Here is a 14957-nt window from a genome sequence, read left to right on the forward strand (position 1 = left end):
CACAAAAAATATTTGTGAGAAAAGAAGATCGATTTTTTTTCCTGCAAGCATGCAAAGCAGGTCTAACAAACAATATTTCTCGTTTTCCTACTGGGCAACCGCCAGACCCCTAGGGCAGCTGGGATATCAAAATCAACACTGCAGTACAGATACAGGATTTAGTTGAATGTCGATGTCATTCGAGGAGACAATGCTTGGCAGGTTTAACGTCCATTCTTCCCGCCAATCTGAGCCCCTGTGGCAGTCTGGCTCGCAGTGGTGAAGTGGATGACGTCACGGACCAGGAAGTAACTGACACCAAAACAGTGGATGGGCGGGTGAAGCTGAGTGCAGTAGCACTCAGCGTATTTATTAACAAACAAAATATTTAAACAAAACACAAAACAAAAGGGCACGAGGGCCAAACGAATCAACAAACAAACAAGTAAGTGTCGTGCTGGAGAATCCAGCACGTTTTAGCAATTGTTTTTTTCAAATGTGACTCGCTCTCTCCGCTCCCCGTACTCTCCTCTGTACACCCAACAACAAGTGCAGAGAGCTGCAGGTTTATATACTCTGGCCGAGGGATTAACTAGTTGGTAATTATCTTATTATCCCTCGGCCAGAGTCTGCACGCGTTTGGTAAGGATGCATGACTGTCAGCTAGTTAAATAATCAGTAGCTGATCAGCCATGCATCCTCACGGGGTTTTTAAATATAACAATAAAAGACGCGGCGCTTTTACCCGTGCCGCAAACAAAAATACAAATAATAATAAATAGGGGCGGGACACTCCGCCACAGCCCCATATAGATATTCTAAAGTTTGCGGTAAGAGTGCAGTTATTTGTTTATGCAAATATATCTTATGAAATACATTGAATGCCCCTTGATTATAAGTAAGATAGTAAGTGCATGTTTAGAAGCTTAATATTTAGTATTAATAATTGATTTAAATTGGTGTGAAGTGATGGAAATGGTGTTCGAAATTGGTATAGCTACTGTAGGACTGCAGAACAGGTTTAAAGGTTTTAAAAAACAGTGCAGCTTGTTATCCTGACTGTTTTTCTAATTTGCTTAAATAGGCATAACAGTTTTAAAATACAAGCTAGTGCTATGTTAAACTTCATTTATTTGGCCGCCATGTGGAAGAAAAAAAAACAATGTCAAATATCTGTAGCATCACTGAGTGGTTTCGAGGTCTGTTTTGTGCTATAAATTATTATACAGTACAAGTTTCTCAAAAAGACGCAGGAGAATGACTCCGGTTTACAGCTTTTATTTGTGTCCGTCAGACAGACTATATTTCAAACTCAACACAATGAATGAAACTTAGTATTCAGACTCACTAGTAACAGAGTAATAAAAAAAAAAAACTAATGCATGTCTTAATTATATATACAGTATATAATGTGTGTGTATCTTACTGTACATCGTTGGGTTGAATAAATGCTGGGGGGAAGTGTGGAATAGCCTCCCCGAACGAAAGACTCATGCGGCGTCTATGCACTGACTAACTGTGTGTGACCCTGAGCAAGTCACTTAACCTTGTGCTCCATCCTTCAGATGAGACGTAAAACCGAGGTCCTGTTGCAAGTGACTCTGCAACAGATGCTGATGCATAGTTCACCCCCTAGTCTCTGAAATTTGCTTTGGATAAAAGCATCTACTAAATGACTCATTAATAATAATAATAATAATAATAATAATAATAATTATAATAATAATGGCTTCGACAAAATCGTGTAGCTCCTTAACGGTAGAAGATATTTTAAATTGATTTTGCATTTGAAACCCTCATAACATTTCGCATATATAACGTCCTAATATTTTTTTTATATCTCACTTAGAAAGGGGTAGAAATTGGCAGTTTTTAAAAACATTACTTATTATTATAAAATTATTTTTTGGTGGGCGCCGCTTATATAAAAAAAAATACAAATACAAAATACATTATATCATTGGAAACAGCTACTTAATGCCTTTCTGTGGATATATTGGGTTTTAATTTCTGATTTAAGGTTGCCAAACTACAAGCACTAAAACACAAAGTGGTCATTCTGTTTAGGCAGGAAAGGGTTAAAGGCCTGTAAATCCATGTAATCTAGTAGCAAATTAAGATGAACAGCGAGCACTGTATGTATAAGGAAGCAATGGTAACATCAAATATGTTTATAAAACATTTAAGTAGTTTTTTTCTGCATTTTTTATTAATTATTTTAACATTTCCAATTAAAATTGTGTATTCATTTAAACTTTTTTTTCTACAACTGTAAAGGAAAAGGTCTTTCAGTAGTCTTTTTCCCCCACCTGCCTTTTAATTTATAATACAGTAACTGCACTGGTGCATGGATACATAACAAATGAACAAAGAAATCAGTATTTTTTTGTTTGTTGTTATGATCATAAAAAGCCACTTCCCAATGTCCATTGTAGTGACTAATTGTGCAGATTTTTTAAATTTAAAATATACATACTGTGATAGTCTTATGAAATTCAAGACCTCTTTTCCAAGAGGCTGCTACAGCAATACTTATACATTCAGTACAATACACCTTTTCAATTACAGAAGTACGATTCAACAAGTGTGATTTTTGCTATTCTAAAGTTTTGCTATTCTAAAGTTTAAAACAATGAGAAGGCATTACTGTTTGCAGATGCTGAACCATCCACAACCTTTTTATGGAATTGGACTAATAGGTTACTTCTATCATTATGATTTCAGAGTATAAAGTAATAAGAATGATGGATTATTATTAAGCGACAACATAGAAAACGAATTTGGATTGCTTTATATTACCTCCTAAACTTGTAAGTAAGGTTTCCTCCTGTACATCCATCACATCACTTTGGTTGAGTCGCTATCATAAATTTACCTGCAAATATCATCTTTTTTTTCTAATAAAGGTCCTATGGCCCAACATTATTAAAATTATGCTTTTCCCTTGGATATTAATTGGGTCCATAATAAGAAACACGTTGGATTCATTATTTAATTGCAAGGGCATATTACGAATACAGTTTCTGAAATGCATTTTTAATGAAAAACACTACATCCTGACCTAATCATATCAACCTTATTCTATCTAATTAGTGATGCAAAAAAATCATTAGAGTTGCAAAATATTAGTTTCAGCTCCATTGGGCTTCTACTCTCATGAATATAATTTTTTTAAGTCTATGATAAATAGTTAATGAGGTAAAAATGACAAAAATTTGCATGTAGGCAAATTAGTTTAATATGGATACGTCTTCCCTGAGTTAGGAAAGTGACCTTTTTTCTCGGGGAAAAAATGGCTGAAATGATTATGACAAGGCCCTTCTTATATAAATGAAAAATAGCCTGCCTGAATACTATAAAAATCATAAAATGTAATAACCTTCAATTTTCATCATACTGGCAAATGTGTTTAATGTGTTAGCATTTTATCACTTCAATAAAGGCAAATTAGGCCCAATATGAAATATGTAGTAATTGGTGGAAACCTGGAGAATATGTAAGCGAGGCCATGCTGCTAAATCAGCAAAATGAAATATTTTCCTAATCATAAACAAACCATAATGCTAATTTTGTATTTTTTCTTTTTTTTAAATACGTAAATTGAATAACATTCTGCTTTAACATGATAAACATATTAAGCTATTCGTTAGCAAACACATCTTTACAATGTACTATTTGCTTAGGATTTTGCCTACAGTACACCCTCGTTATTGAGATACAATTGGCTGCAACCAACAGTGGGAGTCACACTAAAAGTATGTTAAACTCAATATATTGTGAATGGTACATTCAGCTTTTCCTTAGAGGCATGACGACAATATTTTGTGAGAGCTTAAAAAGCAAAAAATAGGCCAATAACTGAAGTTCAGATCAGTTGGCAAGTTCTTTTTTGTGGTGCCAACAAGAAAGAAGGTGGCAAGCATGCTTTGGCATATCTCTAACTGGAACCACCTCCCTGGTTAATTGTCAGAGATCAAAAAGGAATGTAGTTTCTTGGAAAGAATACACTTGATATGCCTTGCAAATGTTAGGCATTCTTCTTAAATTTGTGATAAATATATGTAAAAGGTACATTTTTAAGGGATTTATGTTTTTATGGGTTAAACAAATGTTGGTATGTAAATGGAATTCTGAGACACCACTTTTGGCAAAATTATGGAGGTGGTTGACACATGTATGTTCTAACGAGGCTGAGACTTACAATATAACATGCTGTGGCAATGTACCCTGCCCATGTGTGTATTTTTGTGTTTTATGTTGTATGTTGCATGTGCTGTGTTAATGTTGGTGTAAAGATATGGCTGCACAGGATATAAATGGGAGTGTGTAGCAGGGGTTATTTAAAATGTATAATTGTATTTAGGCACGGGATTGCACTTCACTTCACGTGCATTTAAAGTAGTTAATAATATGTGAGCATGGGGTTGCACAGTTTTAGTTCACGTGCTGGGATTCAAAGTGAATAATTAATTGGTAATTGAATCCTAGCACAATTGTATATATAGATGCATGTTTCACTCACTCGGGGTTGGGAGTTTGGTGAGTAGAGAACGGGAGAGAGGAGGAAAGTAAAATAAAGTTAAATATTAACAATTGCTATTGCATGCTGGTAGGACCAGCACGATACTTGTTTGTTTATTTTTGCTCAACGTGTTTGTCTGTTAGTCCATCGTTTGTTAAGTGTTAGTCTGTTTTGTTCATCTATTTACTTTGGCGTAAGTGCCGTGCCCTGTCTTCTGTTTTGTTCAACCTTTTTATTTTCTGTGTGTTAATAAAACACTGAGCGCCGCAGCGTCTCAGATTCACTGCAACTACTGTCTGTCTGTGTACTCCTTTCTGGTCTGACGTAACCACTAAAGCCAGCTTGTCACACATGCTTGTTATTAACTGCTTAGTTTACTGCAAACTACTTTATATCTGTGGCCTCATTTTGGAGTGGTTTATTTAAACAAACTTAAAATTAGATATCATACATTATAGTGATGAAGGACAAACTGTCGTAATTCATACTACATTACATTAGCATTCATTTAAGTTAGCAATCAAGTAGACATTGCAAAATTGATATTTATGTAAAACAGTGTTTTACATTAATATCAAATGGAATGATCAGACCCACTACCCCCTAAGATATCCCGGTGAAAGAGAAACTTTTGCACCTCCAGATTTTTTTCTGGATTTTTAAAAATTTAATAATAATACAATAAAAAAAAAAAGTAATAAGTAAAGTGTATACTGTACCGGAAGCTAAACTGCTGTCTACATGCAAAGAGAAATTAGGATTAGCTTTTATTACATTTCTGTACCACATCTATGATTTTCTGACAGAGAAGACAAATGAAGAATTCATTATTTTTAAATGAAAAATCTTCAACATTTTACAGACTAATCAAAATAACATTAGCTGAGGTTCTGTTTGGGATAATTATCCTGTACTAATTAGACTGAAGTTAAAGACCTTTGAGATGATATCCCAGCTTTCTGAAATGTAACTAAGGAAAATAAAATAAGGATGTTGTTAGGCTGTTTCTGTACTTTACAGGATTAGAAGTCAAGAAGGATTACACCCAAAGAGGCTGCTAACTCCTGGGGTTTTAGTTTAAACAAGGATCTGTAATGCTGCAGTATCTACAGACAATAACTACCCTGCATGAGGTACTCCATGATTTGTGAAGAAGGTTCCACTGCATTGTTATTATTTTGATCAAATTTCTTGAATACAAGGCCTAACTGTTCTTTCTCCTCTTCGTTGCACTGCATTTTCAATGGTCAAGTGTCCTCCAGAAACCAGCCGTGGTTATCTCAGCCAGTGTCTCAGTGCAATCCCAGGACATATTTAGTATATTCGTGATCTAACCACCTAATCCCCCCCCCCCCAAAAAAAAAACAACCTTCCAAGATACTATATTCTACAAGAACAATATGATTTTAACAACTACAAGGTGTTTCCCTGGTACAATAAAACAAACATGAAATGGATGGACACTGAAACTTGTGAAACAGTTACTGCAAAAAATGTAATACATATAAAAATGCAACTTTAGCAACAAATCACCATGCTCCTAACTATAACATCTGTATTCTCTATTCTCATATGCTCTGATACGTATTATAAGAGATGCTTCTGAACTGTGCTTTTGAATCACATTAGCTGTAAACTGGATTTCAAGAGCATACAGTAGTGTACAACCATAACCTATATTTATTTCAGAACAATGGACCTCTAATATCTTCATGTAAACTGTTTCATGGCAGCTTTTTAGGTGAAAAACATGAAGCTGAATAATTTCCCTCAAAACATACTTTGTTGAGACCACAAAATGCTTGCATTCAAGCATGCACACCAACCTTCCTCCTTTCCCCATTAATGCCTCTCCATTGCTCAGCCTTTTTCACAATGTAACTCAGTTCCTGGTTCGACACCTCCATATCCAGTGGAACAAAAAATCTAGCTTCCTCACTTTGCACACGCTGGAAAACATCCAACATCCGGCCACCGTTATGCAGCCTGAAATAAAAAAAAAGAGGTTTAAAAAGGTTCTAAGATGTCCTGCACACATACACTCGTGTCCTGTGAGTAACAAGGTAAGCCTGCAGTCTCCTGCAGTGCAGCTTCACAATGTTACTACACCTCTGACAAATAGAATATGTTTATCTTCCTTGTAATAAACATCTGTATTGCAACACAAAATCCTAATGGAACAAATGAAGAACAAAATGACAGGAGGGTAAACATAAAGCACTCTAAATGGATGAAAATGAAGTGCCCTTGATTCTTTAAGAAAGGAAATGTGTATACATACAGATTAACATACAGTACAGGCTGCATGTGGGATATCAACTCCTACTGTAATATATATATATATATATATATATATATATATATATATATATAATCACTTAACCAGACACAGACACAGACTTTAATGAACATAAAATACAATGTAAAACCACACCTATTCCATAATTTTGATTAAAAAAAAACCAACATGTAGCAGTACTGGTAATTTCAATTTATAGGATTTGTTATTTCACATATTTACCAAAAAGTGTCACTGAGTTAATCTTCATGTATAAATAATAATATAGGCATATGCTCCAACACCTCTTCAGGCTATATTCATTTAAAACATTGTGACAGGATGGACGTAGTGGTGACGTCAGGCCAGAAGCAGGAAGGAAAACACACAGGCCTGTACTGTACTTATAACACACAAAAATAAAATATTTGAACAAAAAAACACACTGCTCACCGAGCAAAATAAAAAGATAAACAAAAACAAATCACAAACACAAAACCCAGGTCAGGCTGAGCAAATTGCTTTCACTGATCCTATATATATATTAATTATACTTTTAAACTCCTCTCGCTCCTGTTCCTCCTCTCGAACAATGATCGAGCACGGCGAACTGCAGGCTTATATACAGGTGACCATCTCCTGATTAGCAACAATTAAACAATTAATTAACTCGGGAGATGGTCACCTTCTGCACAGGACTTTTAATGTGGATGGGGTTTCCCGTTATACTGTATTTATAAATAAATAAACAACAACAACAACAACAACAACAATAATAATAATAACAAAAAATAATAAAAAACAAATACAAAACAACACGAATGAGACACAGGGGCAGAGGGGGAGACCTCATTCTAAAAATAAATAAACAATCATGTACAGGGCTCCTTGCCCTGTTACAAACATAAACATGGGATAAAGCATTCAAATATTGTTCATATGTCCGTCTTGACCCAAGGCATTGCATTAAAAATACATTACACAAGTTATATTACAAATTAAAACTAGCATACAACTCACAAAAAGTTGTAAAGTGACAAAAAAAAAACAATCAAACGTTAATCAAGTTCAACATTTTAAAAAGGTTGTCTTAAGAATTATGTGTGGGTGCATGTTTTTCATATGTACATTTAAAAAATGTGGTTTTGTAAGACTTATCAGTACTTATATGAATGCTGGCATCTGTTCATAAGTGTAATGCAGGAGGCGACAAGATCATTTATTTAAAGTGCCACGAGTATGTTTTGCCTAATTTCAACCCAAGAACTTGCATCCAGATTGTTATATCAAATGACATTTAGGGCAGGATTTTCAAAAACCAGTGTTATTGTATTGGACTCGTGGTATAGTAATAAGAGCTTTAGTAGTGATTTTCAAACGAAATGTGTTAATTAAATCAATCCGTTAATGCTTTGAAATTGAGTCGATGAGGTCGTTAATGAACGCATTTCTTGTTAAAAATCTAAATTGTCGCAGGTCATGTACACCACTTCCTGTCTCAATGACTAAATAATGGGAACTCGTTAATCAAAGTGCATGTTAATGAGATCAAGAAAAATGGATGGAAGCATAATTCGCTGTACAGGGAGACTGCTCTACCACCACCGAGCAGCAATCAACTGGAAATGGGAATATCAATTTTGTGTATAATTTGTAAACTTCATTTAAAATTGTGCATTTTGTCATGCAGAATACATTTTTTTTAGAACTCTTCACATATAAAATGCTGATTTACGATTATCTGGTGCGTGGGTAAAAATCGGACGGCATGGATTAAAAAAAATAAAATAAAGATTACACCCCATAAGTCATTTCCCCATTCCGGAGGATATTTTGTCACAGTTTACTATATATAACTCTTTTAATGTGCAATTAAAAATACTGTAAGCCATCTATGTATATTGGTTGGAATTTATTTTCTTTTGTATGTATTTTAGTATGTACAATTGTAGGCTATAAATACATACGTTTCAAGTGCCATTGGTGTTTGTAGTTGTTAGTTATTATACATGTATACCATGTAACACTTCATAGTATATTTATTAAGCTTTTAAAATTACGAAAGACCTCCCTAACTCAATACACAATTTGTTTATAATTAATTGTTTGGTACTCTTTGCTTGCGTCTGTGATATATAAACTCAACACAGCAGTGTGCAGGTGTAGAGGTGATGCAGTGCACAGCAATAACAAGACAACACAGTTCACAAACCAACAGCTCTTTATTTAGCTGTGTTGCCTGGTGGCAATGTTAAATAATAGTAACTGGCAATACACACCAATGTGTATTGCTCAGTTAAAACTACGGGGTTCAGTCCCGAAATAATAGACACGTATAAACATTCAACAAACACAAACACGATCACAAGTGCACAGTGAGTGCTCTAAGTGCAAGTGGTGAAATACAATTATAGTGCACAGGGGTGAAGTGTAGTCCGGGTTTGGTGCTGGCTTCAAGCGACAGCTCCCGGATAGTTTAGCCATCTAACAATGACAAACAATACAATTATTATACTGACAAAACAAATACAACACCCATGGTACATTTATAGTCCTTCAGTGGTCTTTCCATAACCATAACAAAGGAACAGATCGCTTTGCCACATCCCCTGATATACCCTCAGTCACGCTTCCTTCAATAGTGAGTGCAATCGCTTTTCCGCCAATCCACGATTGCTACATCGCTAACCGCATTAAGGCGGTGACTTCTGGTATTGTGACTCTGCCATCTTTCTGGATGGCCGACTTCCAACTTTCCCTGAAATGAATTGCCAACCCATCCAGTCCGGGGCACACTGTTCCTGTTATACAGCGTCCTCACAGATCAGGAGGGAGATTTATGACATGGATTCACTCTCTCTGTCACAATAAGACACAGGTGTTAAAAAACAAGCACGCATTGCAGATCCGCAATCACCTAAGGAAACTTTATTGTAATATCTAATATACCATTTTCTACAACAAGATTTCAGTTGTATAATTCAAATAAAATCTACAGTAGATGTCAGCTGTCATATATGTACGTATGCAGAATTCAGTGGGTGCAAATAATGGTATATCATTTTAGCAATACAAACGTTCCGTAAGGTTACAAATGTTTCAAATAAGTGAATAAATCTCATTCATAACCACAAGTATGAATAAAATATTTTACAAATATTGAATTGTCAAGGTAGTATGAAAGAAATTAACCCCGGTCCTGTACACTCTCTCTCTGTATCGTCGGCGTCACAGACGTGGTCTGTCTGTTTCACGGTGAGTTATATACTCTTTCGTTAATTAAAACCCACTTTTTCCAAGTGCAAATTAACTCCTGATAAATGATGACAATTAACACGGATTTGCTTTTAAATTCCCACACAAACAAAAGAAATAGTCGCAAGAAGCACTGCTTGTTAAAATATTAACATTATTTTGTAAATCAACATAATTTCGGAAATCACATTAGGACAATTATTTAATAATGAAATAGGCACAACGACCGCTTGAAAATGCGAAAATCAATGCCACATACCGATTCCTTGACTAACACTGGAGTTATCATTTACGAACTTTTGGAAATCCTGCCCTTAGTGTCATAGTGTGTACATGTATGACTTGTATTTCTTTGTAACATATTTAGGCTTAGAGCATCCAACCCACTGCTGAGAGACATCATCAGTTATATGTGGTTCAAATCATAAAATGTACATGAAGCACAGCTCACATTTTCAGTTGTCCGTGTGGCATTTCTATAATTGCTGCTGACACCAGATTTCATAACATTAAGCAATGTATCTTTGTTATACTATTTGACAGATGACTATGTAATATTACAAGACCACACTGGTACCCATTGTAGTATCCAGTGTTAGTGCAAAGCGTTTAGATGCAGATGAAGTTGAAACAGCACATGTTGCAGGCATTGTTTGAACAATATAAACTATTACACATGTGAAAATATGTACTTTAATGTTCTTTAAATAAATACAACCTTTCAATTTCACTACATTTTTTATTTAGTGATGTTAATAATCATCCCTCAGAGTACAGTTACAAAGGGAGGTGGGGTTTGTGTCTGCTGTTGTTTAGCTCAGTAAGACCCCTTCTGGGCCTTATTTACAAAGGTTTAACTCAGTTACTTACTTGGGGCCCTTTATCTAATATATATGTAATTTATACCAAAAAATACAACCCAACCGCCTATATATCTGAACTATTATTAAATACATTTGTGATATATTTCAGACATTTTTTTTTTTTTTTTTTGGGTACAACTGACACAAAGGGCCCAGTTTTCGAAAGGGGGTTATATCGTCCGCCTAAGTCAAACTCAAAATTTTTGACCGAATTTGGTGATCTCTTATGTATATTGTCTGTCAATTACGATAGGATTCTTTTATTGGGTGTTTTTAACATTCATGTTGACATTTAATCTAACTACTGGATTCCCTATATTATGTCCAGCATGTTAAAGGTCATATTCATAAACAATGCATGCCTTTGTTTTCATCTAGAATTGATTAATGTAATGCACTTTTCTCTGGTATCCCAAAACGTGTGGTGTCTCATATAAAGCTCGTTCAGAACACTGCCACTAGAATTGCACTGGCTCCGTGAGCAGTTTACTTACAGTTATTTACCCTGTAATCGCACTCTTAAGTCCTGTTTACACTTGCATTTTTATACCAGTATCACTGCAGAACAGTATCACAACGTCTGTTCACACTGGAGTTATTATCGGCGTTGTACTTGTATAACTGTATCGATATGAAACCCAGTCAAGAGCAAGTTTCGTACTGGTACAGTTGCGTTATGACTCGGAGCAGTTCAAGTGTGGACCGGTGGATCGGTATGAGAATGGAAGGGATGTCTGAGGCATCCGCACACTGTCCATGGTATGTAAGACATGTAGCAAAATACTTCATTTACTGTAGTATGGTAATAAGCATTATATTTTGGTGTACAAATGCAAATGTACAGCAGTCGCTATTTTATTATTACTGTAATTAAATATTATGTGGAAAACCTAAAATATTTAGCTTAATTGATTCTGGAATTCACAATTCTATTATATAGAAAGCCCTTGGTTTCAAGGATATTGAAAGCAAGGGCTTCCAAACAGGTGTGGCTCATTAAGAAAATAACATCTTTAGGGTCATGTATAAAAATGCTGGATAGGCCTGGTTGCCTATAATTATGGCTAGCATGGCTGCAAGAGGAGACCTCAGTGACTTTGAAAGAGGGATGAATGTTGGGGCGCGTTTGGCAGGAGCGTCAGTGACCAAGAGAGCTGAACTTGCTGATGTTTCACGAGCAACGGTGTCTAAGGTGGTGTCGGCATGGAACTCAGAGGGAAAGAGATCATCAGCAAAGGGCAACAGTGGGCGGAAGCGCATACTCCAGGATCGTGATATCCGTGCATGAATTCAAAGTGCAAGGCAAAACAGGTGAGCAACTGCAGATCAATTGACTGCAAATTTCAACCTGGGGCGCTAGAAGCCAGTTTCATCAAAAATGGTCCGCCAAGAACTCCACAGAGCAGGATACCATAGTGGCCCAATGCCCTATTATGTGACTTTCCATTTTTTGTCCACTACCTATATATATATATATATATATATATATATATATATATATATATATATATATATATATATATATATTTATAAACCTTCTCCAATAGTTTAAATAAATATTGCAAAACAGTAATCAATTCTTATGGGTGTTTGTTTTACTAATTTATATATTTTTTATATTTACATAGAATTTACTGTAGTGTACGATCAAAGTGAAATTCGATTAAATGGTAAAAAACTAAAAACTGTCTTTTATACCAATAAATCCTATTTCTTTGCCATGATTGGTAACACATCAAATCAGAATTAGAGTAAGATCACAAACAGACACAGACTCCTCCTCCTGCCCTGTCAAGTATCCACCAATAGGATTGTTGTTGCTTTTTCGCGGGAAAATAGACCAACACAAGTAGATATTTTGAGTGATTGTAGTAACACAGACCCATCAGATCCATCAAGAGAAAGATGCCAAAATCGTGGGCAAAATATAAAACAAAATACAATCCTTCCTGGGAACAGGAAGAAGTCTTTAAAGGTGAGAATTTGTCTCTTGTTGGAGCATGACCACACACATTAGATCTGAGAGTAGCAGGCTGTTCATCTTCAACTACCTTAACACATGCCAGTTCATCCAGCCCTTATTCTATCTTATCATTACAATATAAAAAAACAGAAACTATTGCTTTAACTATTAGTATCAGGAGATATGACCAGTTATTTTGGCCAGAGCTACAGAAGGTCAGTGTAGGTTTTGTTTTGGTCGTTTCGACGACACTGTCCCTGCGGTCTGTTTGGTCTAAATATGACAGACTGAACTTGCAGTGTGTTAATTTGCCTTTGCCTAGTTTATCTACATTTTGTAAGCAACCCTAACTAGCAACATGTTATTTATCACAGTAATGTAAAAAAAAGTGCTTTTCAACAAATTTAACTGCATTTCAATAATAGGGTGACCAAATGGCTCCATGTGACTCCCATCATCACAATACATTGAGGTAACTAACCTGTATTTTTAAACGCATTGGAGTGATGGGAGTCTGTAAAATCTGTAATGTCTCTAACAGAGATGCCAAGGGTTGACAGTCCCAAAGAGTGAGACTTCCAGCCCCAGTTTGAGTTCCAGGCCAAAGAGTGAGACTTTCCAGCTGGTGTGCTATGCCGTTGCTTAAGGCAGGGCCTCTCGTCTCTGGTCCTTTATATTACATATGAAACACTGAAATGTCCTAAAGCATACTATAATCTAGGACACGTGAGAGTTCTATATGCAATGCAAACTAGTGTAGATTTTTATATAAACTATTATAGTTTGTGGTTGGATCAAAAACCTGGATAGTTGGAGATTTCAAAGGACCAGAGTTAATAACCCCTGGTTTAAGGAACACAGTCAGTGGACAGAACAAGAAAAATACTAAAGAATAAACTGTTTTTACCAAAAACTGTTTTATCAATGTAACAATATGTTTATTATATATACACCTTGTCATAGTGATCATCCATTCAAAACACTTTACAGTACAAAGTCAAATTACTTGGCGTATTACGTTTACAGCACAAGTGCTACAAATAAGCAATCAGATTTCAAAATAAATAAAAGAAAAATTAAATGAACCATAACCAAAACAATACATTAAATTAATGTAAAAATACATAAATAAATTAAACTGAAGCTAACAAACCATAGATAAAGAACTCAGATTCCACATATTTTAAGTTTCTATCATTTTCACATGAATGTAGAAGTGAAAATGTTTAAGCATTTTGATTATAAATCCGCGGCATCATTGGAAAGAGCAGGCATGGGGTTTCCAAGCTTGTGCACTGTACATGTGGTAACCAAGGAGACTACAGGCCCGAGCGGGACTGTAGTCTCCTTGGTTACCAAAGCCCCATGCCTGCTCTTTCCAATGAGGCCCCAGATGTATTGCTGTCTCTTGCAGCGCCTGAGTAAAAAGATTTTAAATCTTTACATATACAATGTATTATTTTTGGTTTCTACTCATAATGTTTGAGATAAGCTTAGGAATACGTGAGAGAGTGAGATAGCATGTTAATGCGTTAGTCACACGCTGAATGCATATGACTTGACATGTCTGCTGTAACTGTCCTGGTGAACATGAAGCCGTCTGGTCTTTTAAATCGTTCAAGTTCTTACTTTATCATTTAAAAACAGAATGAAGAACGAGAAATGAGAGTGCAATATTTTAATGTGATTAGTCTTTAGTAATGTGAATACAATTACGAATTTGTAATAAAGTGTGTCCAGCATAAATATTTTTGTGTATTATAACTAAATAAATAATCAAGTTTAGTCGCTTAGAATGTTGCACCGTCGTTTACATACAGTTTCTACATTCTGCACGCAGCAAACCACAGAAATTGTACTACTAACACGTTTCTCAGTTATAATCGTGATACACACACAAATGGCTTAACAGGGATCAATTAATTCTTAAAGCAGAAAAAAAGTTTGGAAAAAACACAGAAAAACAGCAAGCCTAAACATAATAATAAATAAATGTATGAGCCTTCTTGGCCAGGTGTTATATCAAATGAGAATTTGTTCTCAAGGGTTTTAACTGCTTAAATAAAGGGAATGATTGATTGATTCGTATTTCAGGTG

At 35.4% G+C, this 14957-nt stretch overlaps 1 protein-coding gene across 1 annotated transcript in view; it reads right to left on the reverse strand.

Moving 5' to 3' along the window:
* The window catches only part of LOC117394325 (uncharacterized), a 178398-nt gene that overhangs the window by 40054 nt on the left and 123387 nt on the right, over window positions 1–14957 (reverse strand). The window contains exon 17 of the mRNA XM_059014740.1: window positions 6328–6487. Coding sequence (XP_058870723.1) covers window positions 6328–6487 — 160 coding nt within the window. The remainder of the gene's footprint in view (window positions 1–6327; window positions 6488–14957) is intronic.

The sequence above is a fragment of the Acipenser ruthenus genome, chromosome 3 (genome assembly GCF_902713425.1).
Source record: "Acipenser ruthenus chromosome 3, fAciRut3.2 maternal haplotype, whole genome shotgun sequence".
Classification (NCBI taxonomy): domain Eukaryota; kingdom Metazoa; phylum Chordata; class Actinopteri; order Acipenseriformes; family Acipenseridae; genus Acipenser; species Acipenser ruthenus.